Source organism: Typopeltis vanoorti, chromosome 24, assembly GCF_054136105.1.
Source record: "Typopeltis vanoorti isolate ZY-2024b chromosome 24, IOZ_Tvanoo_1.0, whole genome shotgun sequence".
Lineage (NCBI taxonomy): Eukaryota > Metazoa > Arthropoda > Arachnida > Uropygi > Thelyphonidae > Typopeltis > Typopeltis vanoorti.
In genome coordinates this window covers 6,881,527-6,897,974 of record NC_143572.1, presented here as the reverse complement: position 1 = coordinate 6,897,974, position 16,448 = coordinate 6,881,527, and the positions used below count along the sequence as shown (strand labels likewise).

At 34.7% G+C, this 16,448-nt stretch overlaps 1 protein-coding gene across 1 annotated transcript in view; it reads left to right on the top strand.

Annotated features, from left to right (window-relative positions):
• The window catches only part of RhoGAP1A (Rho GTPase activating protein at 1A), a 587,523-nt gene that overhangs the window by 161,041 nt on the left and 410,034 nt on the right, over positions 1–16,448 (top strand). Inside the window, exon 7 of the mRNA XM_090414103.1 lies at positions 3,761–3,806. Coding sequence (XP_090270229.1) covers positions 3,761–3,806 — 46 coding nt within the window. The remainder of the gene's footprint in view (positions 1–3,760; positions 3,807–16,448) is intronic.

The following is a 16,448-nucleotide window of genomic DNA, read 5'->3' as shown; positions in this document are numbered from 1 at the left end:
TTTTTCCATTCCATAGGCCATGTAGCTGTGATCTAAATTCGCTGACATAGAGCTGTTAAAATTTTAACTGCCTCTTCTCCCAGGACTTTGAGCAGCTCAATAGGTATTCTGTCTCTTCCTGGTGCTTTCTGGATAGCTGTTGCAGTGCCCACCTCACTTCACTCTCCAGTGGTACTGGCTTCTGCATATAATCCTATTCTTCAAATTCCTCAGTAATTTTTAGGTTACACCCGTGTAATAGGACTTCACAACTTTTTTTGAAAACATTCATATTTAAAACCACTTCTATGGAGAAGACATGCTTTATCCCATAGGATACTATGTTTAATGTCAGTACTATACTGTGCCAGACCAAACTTTTGAAGTTTCACTATTTCAATCTAGTATTGTTGTTCATTAATTATATTTATTGCAGAGTGGCCTGTCTGCCCATTGTATTTCAAATTACATTTACAAGGGATCTGGTAAATACCAGCTAAAGACAGAAGACCATACTTTGAATTATGTAGTATGATGATGAACAGCTTAGTTTTCTGCCCACTGCAGGGTGAAGGCATCTCCCATTGCGGGGGGCTTTTGGGGCTGCTACTCCCATGGTGACTAATCCATATTAGGAGAGTGTATCTATACTTGGGTGAATGAATGTATGAAGGTGGAAGACAATCATAGACATCCATATGTAGTATAGTAACAGTAAAACTCTTATACTTCCATATTTAATAATTTCTAGTTAAATCTCATCTACTGCAGTTGACTTTCCACATTTCAAGTTTCTGTTGCATTTTTCTTGTTCAAGTATTGATATATATATGCCTAATTGTATTATTATTATTATTATTATTATTATTATTATTATGGGCAACTCCAAAGAGTCCTTAGACTCATCAAGGGAGGCCCTAAACATAATGTCAATAACAATTATTCAACATCCACGCAGTATCTATCATACTTTGCCTTGAACTCATTCACAGTCATGGCACCCACAACAGACTCTGGCAGCTTATTCCACTCATTCACCACTCTCCAAGTGAAAAACCTAGTTCTAACACCCTTGCTAACCACACTCTTGCCCAGTTTCCATGGATAGCCCCTAGTCCTCCCATCACCAGTCCATGTCTCAGCATCTCTACCTGCTTGGTCTGAGCCATTGGAGAAGGAAAGCTAGTTGGTATTGTGTACTTTGAAATTACTGAGGAAGATAACTTCACTGCTATGAAAGTTGGATCGAAGGACATCGACTTTCAAAAAATGGAAGTTAAAGAGTTCTGAGCAGTTGGTAGCATTGGGAGAGCGATATAGGCAGCATATGAATTTGACATAGTGGAGGCTGAGAGATTTTCAGCCAAAGCAGATTGTGATGGAAAGATTCTAAGTTGAATGCTCTCTTATTTGGTATGAACATATGCTCAAAATGCCACCTTCAATTGAAAGACGTTCAAATGAGTAGTGGAGAGTTTCATGGGTTTCTGTCAGGTAAAGAAGGTAGGGTTTTGCACTCTGTTGACGTTGAAGCAGAGGCCACACATATTTGTAAAATGGATCTGAAAGTCTCTGTGAGGTTTGTTTGTGACCAAGTGGGTCATACACATTTCCTATGCAGTACTTGTACTATAGTTTTCAAGTTGCTATTAACACTACTTGATTTTTGCACTAGAATTCCTCTTTTGTAGTCAGTGTACCATATTTGCCACCTCTCTGTCTTTTTTTCTTCTAGTTGTTTGTAAAATCATCAGCTTTGTTCATGCCAGACAGGTCTGGCTCATATACATGATTGGGGAGAACTGACTTTGAGATTGTTCACCGTCACCATTAGTTCTGATGCACTCGACAATGTGTCACAGGTTACTTTCTCCAGTCGCAGGACAGTCGTCCGATCCCTTTTTTGTTTGTAGATTCAAGGCAGTGGCATCTGATGATTTTGCTGCAGTCAATACCAGATTTTGCCATTAGTTTGTGATTTTCTGTTAGTGTATTGTCGTTTTCAGTGCAGAAGTTGAGGATACTGTTGTATTTTTTGTTTCCTGCCTCGATCAAGTCATGTACTGTTGATGCAATGAGGCTACAGAGATGGCTGATCATGGATTTGTTCTAACTTGGCTTTAATTAATTGGATTTTGTGGCAACAGGTTTGGTCAGTAGTAGTGCGGCACTGCTCCAATCTTTCAATTGTTTTTTCTAAGTTTAGGAACTGTTTCACTGAAGGGAGGCACAGTGGGCAGAAGAAAGGCTGGTTCAATTTCACAAGAAGTTTGTATGTCAATTTGTAGATTTTTATGCACTGAGCATGCAACCATTGGTGGCAGAAATCACATAAAGGCTTTTTTTTTGATGTCTGTGTCTGTCATTGGATTACTCAGTTGCGAATTTCTCCTGTAATTCTTACGTTGTTTTATTCTCTCTGGAAATAAAATCATCTCAGTCATAAAATCATATCATCTGGAATTGTACTTTTGATCACAACTTCTGAATAAAGCTGTGTAGCCATTATAAAACTTTTGTATATTCGTATATAAGCATTTCTGGTTGAATATAATCTTCTCCAGTTGCTGCTTTTTCCACAGTTTACATTTCTGATAGTACATTCATTTTGAATGTTTTCTTCCATCGACCTCTCATTGCTTATCTCCTTCATCAGTTATTTTTTAAAGTAATTACTCCAGACATTTAGAATAGCTCTATCTTCAGTTTTTGTCACCTTTATCATTTCTGATTCTTTTTAAAGTAATCTTTACATGGTTTCTAAGCATTTCAGGTCTTCCAGAACAATTTTCCTCCTTCATAATATTTTCCTTCTATATTCTTTCCAAAGTCTTGATTTTTATTTAGCTACATTTAACCTAGCTCTGCTTTCTTAATTTTGTGTGTGTGTTCTGTAAGGGTATTTGCTTGACAGGAACTTTTGTTCCAGTTTCTTCTTTTCTAGGACTGTCTCTCTAAGAATGTGATTTTAGTAAGATCAAAAGCCTCTTGAGATTTTTTACAATTGAACGATTATGTTGGTTCATGTTTTTTTATTAATGTGTGTGTATCAGTCTCTCCATGTCATATTGACTGATTAAAATCACGGTGGTGCTTCTACTCCAACTTTTATTGACCAAATTACAGTAATATTTTACTTTTAGGATTAACATAAAAAAAATAAAAATAAAATAACACTATACATATCCTACCAAGTATTTATGCCTTTGTAGGATTAGTTTCTTTAGCATTCTTTTTTATTTATTTATTTATTTATTTTTTTGTATAACTTTGGATGTACTATATAATGTGGTGTTTTCCTTGCTTTCAGATCACTTAAATCAGTGATCTACATAGGTGTGTAATGTTGAGGTTGTAAGTCTGGGAAGTAGATAAGTAATATAAAATGAGAAATGATAAGATGAATGTTGGCCTAAATTTCAGTTTGCAAAAAACTGAACAGTACTGGTTACTTATTTGTTATGAATTCATTTCAGCATTGTTGTCACACAAGTAGATTCTATCATCCTGAAGAATGCATTCAGTTAGTATATTTTTTGAAAATTGTTACAGCTGATTTGCAGTTTATAAAACATTTCCAACCATGGCAATTTTCCTACATGTCCCTGCATATGAGCATGTATGCATGCACACACATACACACACACACAGATTATATTAAAACCAACTCTTAATGTTAAATGTTTTTATGGCTTACCATAGTATATCCATAAATATATTCCATAATTACTCCGATGCCCATATCACTCTTTTCCATTCATTAATTTTTTTTTTCTTCTAGTCAATTAAATTGAAGTCTCTTCAAGGACAAGCTACAACATTAGAAGGTAAGAAACTTAAGTACTAGTCCAGTAATTATTATTAATAATTAAGTGTATAGAATAATTTGAGAATAAGAATTTTATTCAATTTAAAAGCCGGCCTGGTTGGCTGAGTGGGTAGCATATTCGCTCTCCAACTAAAAGGGTGTGGGTTTGAATCCTGCCATGGGCATGGATGTTTGTGATTGTCTGTGAAAATATTAGTGGTGATGGGCGGTAAATGGCATTGGTGTAGATGATGATTGTAGTTGAAGCATTGATGGAGACAGAGTTGTAGAGTAGGTGCCCTCCCTCAATGAGTCTTTGGACTCCCTGGAGGTGTGTAATAATAATAATAAAATAATATAAGGTTTTATTTTGCTGTTTAAGCTTAGTAATGCATTTTAAGTTTAAAAATAAGTCATGTATATAGTTGATTAAAATATGCATATATCTGATGAATCTCACATCACCAGTAGTAAGTTGGATTGTATGTTGCATGGAATTAAATGCGTTACGTTTTCTACATTGTGAGGTGTCTTCTGTCCTCCATTTTGATATCAAACAGTTCCAATTTTTTATCATTATCAGGAATAATCTCAATATTCCATGGATTGTGTATTGGTTCAAATGGTCTGAATAAACTATGGATGGTTCCCAAAATCTAGTAGTTCTTTAAGCAGCAACATAGTATTTTACCACTTTAATTTATTTTATTTGACTAGTTTCACTGATTTCTGTGATCATCTTCTACTGGAATCTACTGCAAATTAAGTTAGTAAATTACAAGTAACTGAATTACACATATCAGTTAATCTAGAATACCTCTTACATCAAGTTTTGTTTCAGTTAGTTACCTTTAGTAAATCAACACAAGAGAGATTTGAAATATCACCTTTATTGCTGATCTGGCATACATTGGGTGGGTTGATATACATATTATCTCTGCAGCTTCTTTCAATTTTCAAATATTATGTAGGCGTTTTGTATTAACACCTTTTATGTGTTCCTTGTAATTTCTCCTCTTTAACCTCTTCATAATAATGTTTTACTGTATAAACAACACCTTTGTTTTACTGTATAAACAACACCTTTGTTTTACTGTATAAACAACACATTTGTATACCTATGTCTTTTGATCTACAACTTTTTTTTTTATCAAAGTTCAGCACATAATTGTTAAAAATTTTTCCTTAGCAGTTCACATTGGGTTGATATACATATTATCTCTGCAGCTTCTTTCAATTTTCAAATATTATGTAGGCGTTTTGTATTAACACCTTTTATGTGTTCCTTGTAATTTCTCCTCTTTAACCTCTTCATAATAATGTTTTACTGTATAAACAACACCAATAGAGGGAAAAAAAAATTACTTATTAAACTCACTAATATTTTCACTGGTTTTCTAACCGGCATCATCAGAGTACAATTATAATTCGATGGACACATTGCACTGAACTATGTAATTGAGGAAAACAGTTTAAATTGTAATTAACAACAGAACTAATATCTGTATACATGGTGCTCTCTTTGGATTGGATAATCACAAAGTTAATTTAGAAAAATCAAGCTATCAGCTCTTAAAATGATAGTCTCCCAGGAAGTTAGGAGAGTGCTTCATAGCTGATGCTGATTCTAAAAATAGTCTTTCAGACCTATAATGACTTTTGTGCAATCAAGATGTTTTTCTTCATCTGATCCTATGTTAAGGAGTATCCAGAGCATGGTCTGCCAGTCCTGATTTGCCATCCAAATGATCATGGATTGCTGTGTTGCCTGTCATAATTATAATTGTGCTCTGATGATGCTGATTAGAAAACCAGCGAAATATGAGTTTAATAATTCTTTCTTTTAAGGTTACGTGGTGGTCAGAATTCATAGCGAAGAATTTATGGAGACAAACACAAATGTTATATAAATCAGTGGATATTAAGATATCGCCGGAATTTACAAGTTGCCCTAGTGCAGACCTTATAGAAGACATGATCGCTTGCCCAACCGTCCATATTTTCGCCTTTTATTGGTCCATTTTGATAAGGTTTCACTGGTCTGACATCTGTTTCAAGCTGGTTGATTCTCCTCAGAGACCAGGCAGAAACCTTAAGAGAGCAAAAAGTCTCATTTAGTACTAAGCAACTCAAAGCATCGGAGAGATGCATTTTTCGTAAGCAAACTCTTGGTCAGTGTGTGAAGTATTTACTAAAATGAAGAGCCGAAAGGCTTCATTTCAGCAATGCAAAATTACATAAATCAAGTGGATATTAAATCCTGCATTATTTCAAAGCCAAATGTAGAAACTATGAAAGTTTCAACGAAATTTGACCAGGGACCTTACCGGAGTACAACAGCTAACACGCTAGTACAACTCATAAATTCCAGCAAGTGCATTCCCATAAGCTCTCTGATCAAATTTCGTACAAAACTTTCATAGTTTCTACATTCAGCTTTGAAATAATGCTGAATTTAATATCCACTTGATTTATATAATTTTGCATCACCAAACTGAAGTCTTTGGCTCTTTATTTCAGTAAAAACAAATGTGTTTGAGTAATTACTTTACTTATAATAATTAAAATAACACTCGACGTTTTGACCACTGTATCGAGGTCATCATCAGGAAAACATACATATGCACAGGTCATAACATCAGGTGTTGTGTCTACACTTTTGTATAGGGTTATGTAGCTTATGCCCTGTGCATATGTATATTTTCCTGATGTTGACCTCGATATGGAAGTCAAAATGTTGAGTGTTGTTTGTCTTATTATAAGTAAAGTAATTACTCCAACATGTATGCTTTTGTCTCCATAAATTCTTCACTATGAGTTTAATAAATATATTTTTTCCTCTCTTGATGTTTATACTGTAAAACATTATGAATCATCAATGACACCTAAGCCTTTCTATTAATATTTTCTAGCCTCTGTTTAGCCTAATTGATGAGACATGCCATTAGGTTGTATACTCCCAGTTTTTTCAAGTGACACGGGCATTGGTTTCACCAATCAACATATGGATTTAACTTTATGTAGTGAACTGAAAGCAACATTAATACTGTAGGCTTTTGGGATTTTATTCTTTTAGTAACCTTTTTATATAGAGAGAGGGACTGCATTTTTGTAATAGCAGGTCTCCTTGTCAGTTAATCTCATCTCTTGGATTCTGTGTTAACATCATGAGTACTGGTCCTGGTAACAACTGCTAATCATTCTGGTTTCTACATTGCAAAGTTAGAAAGGGCCCTATTTCTGAGAGCTCTGATGATGTCCCTATATGGAAATAGTGATTATGCCCTGTGGCATATGAATATTTCCCTGTTCACTTTCTTTGCGTAAACTTCGTATGCACATTTATTCTGATTAGAAATTTTCACTAAGTTCTAGATATGGGAGAGATCCATCTACATATGACTCAAGGTTTTGGTTCTGGTTGTTTGAAATTATGACTGAAGCAACTAAAGCTATGAGATAAGTGTATTATGTCTGTAAATTGCATGTGCTCTTCTTGTAGGTTTGTCTGTTGTGTGAGACAAAAACCAAGAAAGAACTCTGACTCAATGGAAAAGCATATTTTTGAATGTATGTTATTGATGTTAAAATCGTGGTTTCATAGTGTGCCTGACTATGTTCTTAGTCAGCACACTATGAAGATATCACTAACATGCTTTGAGTATAAATTGACCAGCTGAGATTATTAAGGATTCCATAGCTAAACTTAGTTTCTGTTCATATTTGAAATTCATTATCTTAATGAGCATATCATTAAGATAATTCTCATATAATCTGACTTTGTCTGGTGGGAAGAGATCTTGAAGTTATAATCTTATCTCTTCCTACATCTAGACTAGCACTTACTACACTTATTTACTGCATCTAGACTAGCAAATCAAATCTGAGACATCAGAATTATATCTTTATTTTCTTAACCCTTCAGAGGTCGCGTGAAAATTTTTGGCATCAAGGGTCGCGCACGGACTGTCATTCCGCACTCATTTTTAACAAAATCGAAGGTGTTTTGAATAATAAATAAGCATATTGTAGAAAAAAAGATTATTTATTCATATTACAACATATTTGTAAGAGAAAACAAAATAAAAAATATAATGTCTTAGAAATAGAACTGCACATGCTACATGTGCAATAAATGTGTAGAACTGGATTAACATTCTTTTAAGTTCTACACATTCATTGTACATGATTGTAGCATGTTCAAGACACATAAATTTGTAACATCTCTTACAATAATATTTAGATGCACGGTTTTTTTTTTTTTTTTTTTTCCTATCACAATAATAGCATCTTCCTTTTTCTGGATGTGCAACTGCAGTTTCGTTTTCAATTCTGTTCTCGAGTGATCCACAAATTTCTGTGAGTCTTAGTTTTATATTTCTTGGCAAACTGAATTGATACCCTTACTTGCAAATGTGCTTGTAGTAGAGAGAATCCAAGATCTTGCAGAAATTTATGTTGCAATATTTTTTTGTCAATGTTATTCGCATGATAAATAACTTGGGAATTAATTCCAGCAATGTTGATGCAAGAGTAAAAAACTACCATAGGTCATCTTCTTGTTGATCTAGCACAATTGTATGTTGAACACAATTGATCCACAACATCTACTCCTCCTTTGGTATGGTTATTGGTAGTCAGAATTTCAGATTTGTATAAAGCTCCACTCTCTGTATCAATGCCATGCAAACTTGGTGCTAACAAAACAAATTTCTTTTTTTTGGGACAGTATGATACAAGTGTGCATTTATCTTTGAAAGCAAACATACTCGATTTTATAGGACTATTTGCTTGCAATAATTCAGGAGGTAGTTCTCTTTTATTTTTTTGAACTGTTCCTATTACAGTAAGTCTATATTTCTTTAGCAAGTTTTCAATCAAAGGAAAAGAAGTGAACCAATTATCTAAAGTAATATTTCTCCTAGAATTTTTGATTGGTTCTACTAGTCTCTCAACAACATCACCTGGCGAATTGCTCATGAAGTACGTCCCTTCTGGTTGTCTTCCAACTTCAAGATTAGCCGTATAGTACATTCTAGCATCACATAATGCAAAAATTTTAGTGCCATATTTATTTGGTTTACTTGGTATGTATTGGCAAAATGAACATTTTCCTCAAAAACCTTCCAACTTTTCATCGATTGTAGCGAATGCACCTAGATTGTATCCATTTTTGCACTTTGTAACAAATAGATCAAAAACTTCACGAATAGCTGCCAATTTGTCTAGCTTTTTTCTTTCTTCACATGTACTCTTTATCATCAAATCACAAACACCTCAAAAGAAATTTGAATCGCCTCACCGACATTGTTAGTCGAAGTATTTCAATGCCTTTACCATTACTTCCAAAAAGATCTAAATTTAAACGGTTTGATTTATATGTACCAGCAATATATAGAAGTCCAACTAAAGCCAGTATTTCATTCAGAGTTGTAAACTTGGTGTCTCGTTCTCGAGTGTAATTACTAGCTAAACTTTCAATATACTTGTTCGTGTTTTCAAAAATAATCGATAAAATAGAATCACCTATAAAATAATTGCAAATATCTGCAAATTTTGAGTGTTGTTTTTAGGGCCAGATGATTCTTTGATTATATTGTATCTCTCAGACTTAATACATTTATTAGTTCGTGGTACTGCTCTCCATAAAGTTCCGTATTTTCCCTAATAGAATCTATCCTCCAAACTCTCCGGGTTATCTTCAGCTACTTCTAATGACACCTCATCGGCTTCTTGCTCGGTTTCGCTACCACTCATTTCTTCCACATTGTCTTCCTCCTCTGAACTAACATCATTGTCTGAAACATCTTCATCCTCGTCATTAGCGAAGCATTCATTCATCAGCTTCTGTGATCGTTCCTGCTCCTTCTCATAGTCACCCATTTTATTTTACCTAAAGAGAATATAATTTACCATATTGCAATTATATATAAACATATATAAAATAGATATATATGTATATAAAAAATATATTTAAATATAAATATATATTTATATTTAAATATAAATATATATTGCGTAAATATAAGCCTGTATGTAAAAATATAAATAATTTACAAGTACTTACCAATTTTAAAAATTTGGATGACTGCTTATTCTTATAACACTAAGGGTCGCGTGGGATCTGTGACTGCGCAATGTCTCAGTGGGAACAGTTGTTATCGCATCAACGTAATATTCTACACTAACATATGTCCTGCCTACATACGAAGCTACATAAATGCACAACTGGATTTTTAACCAGCCGCTTTAGAAATATACGCCAAAAAGCAAACGTGTGCGGACTGAGAGTCCGCACGTGACCTCTGAAGGGTTAATAAAGTATCATGAATTCTTCATGTATGTTCTTGGTCTCTCTCTCTCTGTGTGTGCGTGTGTGTGTGTGCGTGCGTGCACGTAGTGCCAGTGCCTTAGATATGGCTATGCTATAGGTAGTCGACTCCCTGGCATTCACCAGGGATAGAAAAAATTAAAGATGAAAACTTTAACATAAGTCCACGTGGTTAGCCTAGTGGCTATGCGCTTCGCAACCATATGCCTGGGGAAGGAGTGTCCTAGGTTCGATTCCCGTCTGTGACGTGAGGAGCTCAAGGATCTTCCTCCTGCCATAGCCAAGTTAGCCAGTCTTGGGCGTGGACAGCAGGGTTTTTACCTCAGTTTATTCTGGAGTTTTTCATCCTGCAAAGCAGGCAAACTGGCCTTGAGAACTTAACACTACAGGCCATAGGATATACCGGGGCATAGGGCTGACCACCTTATCCTGTAAACGGATTGAGGTCTGATGATCAATGGACCCTCGACACCGCAAGGTAAAAGAGGGTATAAAGAAGATGAGATGAGATGAGAACTTCAACATATGTAAAAGGATATTGTATATAGTTAATAAATTTATTAACTATAAAATTTTCACCTAAGTATCATAGGCATCTCCAGTACAATAACAACATTATTGTTATTGCACTTAGAATGCATGTGATAATTAAGTGAAAATTTTACAGCTAATAAATTTATTTCATGTAAGTTTAAGTTTCCTTTAATTTTCTAAGTATGTCAGCTAGCATACCTATATTAAAGTATTTGCCATGGATATTGCCCATGTGGGATCTTCGGAAATTCCATATGTGCTTTTGTCTTGTAACAACTGTTTGTTTATTCATTATAAACATTTGCATCCAGGATTACTGAAATACCGTTTTTATTGTCCTCGATCACACTCAGATCCATAGTGGATTCTAGGGATTTGCCCATCTACAATATTCCCAAGTATGTGTCTGAGCTGCTTGCACTACTTGTGGACAAAACATAAAAAAACTTATGCTTTGTACACATGAAGAATTTGTGAGACTTTTAGTGAGAAAATGAATGATATAATTTTTTAAAGTCACAGCTTATATTGCTAATTTAGATGTGGTAAGTAAGTTATTCACAAATAATTCCAGAGATAAGGCTAACTTTATTTCAAGATCTTTTTTTGCCAGGCAGTTGGGTTTATGAATATTTTCTTAACCATACATATTTCCAGTTTAAAAATCAAATATGTGAACAGAAAGAAGATTTACTTATGGTCCCTCACAGTAATTTAATCTCATCAGTTTCTACTTTGAACATTATGAACAGAATATTTTACGAGCACCAATTAAACCAGGAAACTGGATAGATATCTTGATGGCATCTTCATAGTGTGGCTTGCCACAGAGAAGAACTACATGAACTATGACAGCCTTCATAGTGTGGTGACATCTTCATAGTGTGGCTTGCCACAGAGAAGAACTACATGAACTATGACAGCCTTCATAGTGTGGTGACATCTTCGTAGTGTGGCTTGCCACAGAGAAGAACTACATGAACTATGACAGCCTACCATTGTATACTACCTCAGTCTCGGTGACATGCATTCAAAGAAATACTTTATCTTCTTGTTAAAAGGAGATAGATCTCTTCCATACTTAATGTTATCAGTATATATTTGCATATGAAGGCTTCAGGAAGAAAACAAATATATAAAGATACCTGCATGGCATATTACACCATCACTATGATGATCATACAGATATAACCAATCAGATATCTCTTCCCTGTTAAATAACTCTAGGAATGAGAAATGTCTTAGAAATGAGAGAGATGAGAAGCAACCAACCACCTGCAAGTTTACTGTCATCATCAACCTGTCTGGCCACACCCAAGATGATGGTAAATAGTCTTTTGTAGGTTCCTTTCTTCAATAGCCTTTCACCATGCCATAAAGTTGGCAGTGGCATCTAGAACTGCTAATAAACTGGATATTATATACCATATTGAAAGGGCAGTAAATATTTTCAAACTAATATAGTTGATAAATTTTGTTTAGGAACTTCTAACATTTTGAATAATGCCAAAGTAATATATATCAATCTCACCAAAACAGAACTTTCAACCTTCAAGTAATTAAAAGCTAATGAGGATATCGTTATAATGAAGGTTGACAAAGGTAATGCTACGGTCATCTTAAAGAGATCAACTTATCTTCACGAAATGTGAATCAATTAGTTACTGACGGCAACACGTATCAATTTGTGAACTCTAATGTAACTAACAGGATTAAAAAGAAATCTGTTATATTCTCATAGACAGGCTTATATGTTGGTTATGCATTTCTAAATAACTTAGGGAATTGAAACAACGTAGATCCGAATATAAATTAAATTATATTTTAATAGATATTTCCGATATTTCGGCAATGTCACATTGCCATTTTCTAAAGGAACTTACAAAAAGGCAGGTGCACACAGGCAAAAACAATACAGTAACTGAGAATGAAGATTTGAAGCTATCGTTCTCCTAGAAGTCCTGATGGTGCCCTCTGGCGGGCTAAGTAGGCGTTCTTGGCCGTTGGGCTGAAGGTCTGCTGATGTATGCCTCCCAAATTTGGGGCAGTCGCATACAACCAAATTTGTTGAGGTTTGGAGAGTTTCTTAGGGCAGAGGCTGATTCCATAAATAATCTTTCGAATTTATATTTGCTCCGGTGTATTATTGTTGCTTTCTTCCACCGTATTCTGTGGCGAGTATCCAGAGCATGGTCTGTAAGACCAGAATGGCTATACTTGTAAAACCGGATGTAGTCCTTGTGTTCAGAAATTCTGATATTCGCTGTCCTGCCTGTTTGGCCAAAGTACGACAGTTTACAACTGCAAGGGACCTGGTATACACCAGGTAGGTCTAGGGGAAGTGGTTGGTCTTTGGTAGAGCAGATAAGGGATGCCAATTTTCTGTAAGGCCTGTAACAGGAGCTGAGGTCATGTTTTTTTAGAATTTTGGTAATTTTTTCTGAGGTGCCTCGGATGTAGGGAATGGGGATGGATTTAGAGTAATCTTTTTTGTGGAGGGGGGGAGGAGGGGGCCAAAGTACGACAGGCCAAACAGGCAGGATAGCGAATATCAGAATTTCTGAACACAAGAACTACATCTGGTTTTACAAGTATAGCCATTCTGGTCTTGCAGACCATGCTCTGGATACTCGCCACAGAATACAGTGGAAGAAAGCAACAATAATACACAGGAGCAAATATAAATTCGAAAGATTATTTATGGAATCAGCCTCTGCCCTAAGAAACTCTCCAAACCTCAACAAATTTGGTTGTATGCGACTGCCCCAAATTTGGGAGGCATACATCAGCAGACCTTCAGCCCAACGGCCAAGAACGCCTACTTAGCCCGCCAGAGGGCACCATCAGGACTTCTAGGAGAATGATAGCTTCAAATCTTCATTCTCAGTTACTGTATTGTTTTTGCCTGTGTGCACCTGCCTTTTTGTAAGTTCCTTTAGAAAATGGCAATGTGACATTGCCGAAATATCGGAAATATCTATTAAAATATAATTTAATTTATATTCGGATCTACGTTGTTTCAATTCCCTAAGTTATTTAGAAATCTGTTATATTTCTTAAGTCTGACACTTCTTAGCCAATAGACACTGTTAAAAAGCTATTACCACATTACACACACACTCTCCTAAAGTACACAAATATTATTTTCTGCTTTGGTTGATAGTTGAAGGTATAGGCACCCCTAATTATCACCTAGACAAGAAACTAGCATCAACACTCAAGCAGTTGGTTGATCATTCTCCTCTTCTGTATAAAGAACACATATCACATCATTAAAAAAAAAAAACATAATAAATAAATTATTCAGTTTTGACATTTCTGCTCTTTTCACAAATGTCCCTAATGACACAATTCTTTTCTTACAAAACAAATTTTTTGGCTTGATATTATGCCTCTCTTTGCATACATACTACATTCTGATTACTTCACATTTCAAAATAATTTTAACCTATGATAAGAAGGTACAGCCATGAGCTCACCTCCCCCCCCCCATTGCTAATTTTTATATGGAAGCTTTTGAGCAATATGTACTCTAGATTCCTTTACTTTTAAAACCTAAGTTTGTCTTAAATATGTTGATGCTGTTTTCATTATCTGGCTATACAAATACCTTCAGTCACCTGAACAAACAACATAAATGCATAAAAATTACCATTGAAATTGAAAATGAAAACTCACTTCCTTCGATGGATACATTTACATTTGTCACATATCTCCCTTCAGACAGTCTAGTCTTCACTAGACTGCCTGTTACCAAGATTCATAGCAAAACTTCAGTGACAAACATGGCTGCCATTATCACAGCAATTGCATGCTGCAGTTGCTGTGATAACTATTAATCTTACAGTAATGTTTCTGTGAATCTTGGTGACAGGCATGGGTGTTGTTTTTAGAACAGCTGTCACAGGATTACAAGAACGCTAGCCAGCAAAGAGTAGGCAAGCAGGGAAGGAGAGCTGAAAAGGTCTAATAAACTACTGAGTTAAGTTCTCTAATCTTGGAAAAGTTATATGCATCTTTAATTACTTGGAAAGGATATGGAACTGTGCAGTTAATTGAAGGGCAGCATAATATATCAACCTCTCGTGTATGGGCTCAACATAAAAAAAAAAAAAGAAGCCTTGGTATATGAGAATATTTTGTACTGAATGAAAGGCAAATGATATATGTTCCAAAGAGCAAAATCATATCTGTATCGGAAACAGATATCTGTATTAGGAACTGCTCAATTAATCAATTCCTATTTGTTTGTGCAATTGTTCTCCATGCCTACTTCAGAAAATTGAAAGAAAGATGCATTAAGGAAACGAAGACATATTCAAGTATATTGGTCAAGTGAGATCTTTAGCTATTGTATTTAAGGAATTTAAGTAAAATAGATGCTACAAAGGAAAGTTCAATATGGCCAAGTAAAAATACAGAATTTTCAGCTGAATGCTGTGTTCAGTTTGTTTTTGTAGAGTATTTGATGTTATTTCTCAGAATTGTTTTTAACTGTGAAAGTCCAAAAGTAAAAGAATTTTCTTCGAGCTTATATAGAGTAATTTTAGAATGTCCATTAAAGTTAGATATATAATTTACTGATTGTAATTCTGTAGAGAAAAGGAATGTTAGATCTCCTTAAAGAGATAAAGTGAATTATTTAATATGGAGAACTGTAGCTATTGTATATATTTATATGTTTTTTATAGTAAATGGTTCAATTTTTTTTATGTGACTGAGCTTCATTCTTTAGAATACACAACATGTTGATTCTTGAAGTCAATGCACCATCATGAATACGAATCTAAAACATTCTAACCAACAAAAATAAAATTATTATATAGTATTACGTTGATATCTTACTCCATTACTGATTGTAATCTATAGGTTTGGATATAAGTGGAGAATAACATAATTGGAACAGTCAAACACAACTTATAACAAATTGGCATAGTAGACAGTTTTGATTGATTGGTTTTGACTTCAAAATCTATATGTTGTATTAAAATTTATATTTATCCTTTTGATAAATAGAAAATGAATTCTGATAATGGGAATGAAGTTGTTGATACAAGTAGTTTAAATGGAATTGAAGATAGTGAATTTTTTAAAGCAATTAATCATAATCTTGTTATTCCTACGTTTTTAGGAGATTATAATAAAAGTATTGATTCATAGTTTAATTATGCAGAGAAAATTAAAGATATAGGGAAATGGTCAGAATTTCATTTGCTTATTATTCTTAGAAATAATTTAGTAGGGAAAGCAAAAATCTTTCTGAATACTTCACCTGTACGAGGACTGTTCGATAAGTTCATGCAAAGTCTAAGAGATGGCGCCACCAGTACATATCAGGTTATTTTTAGTTGCTGGCAACTGTTGGAAGATCACACACTATGTTTCAGTCAGATAGATCTATTACTCTGTGTTTGGTGTTCATTTGAATCGATCAAGTACCGTGATTTGTGAAAAATGGATGAAAAAGAATTTTGTGTAGTGATTAAACATTACTTTTTGAAAGGCAAAACGGCTCAGGAAACCAAAGCTAAGCTTCATAAGCATTATGTTGAGTCTGCACCTTTGATTAGAACTGTTTATAACTGGTTTAGTAACTTTCGAAGTGGCCATATGAGCACAAATGACGCATATAAGCAACAGGGCATCCAGAACGTTTGGTCTGGACGCCCTGTTGAGGTCCCTACTCCAGAAATTATTGAATAAATCCATGATATGGTGATGGATGATAGAAGAGTGAAGGTGCATGAAATTGCTAAGGCTGTGGGCATCTCAAATGACTGTGTACATAATATTTTA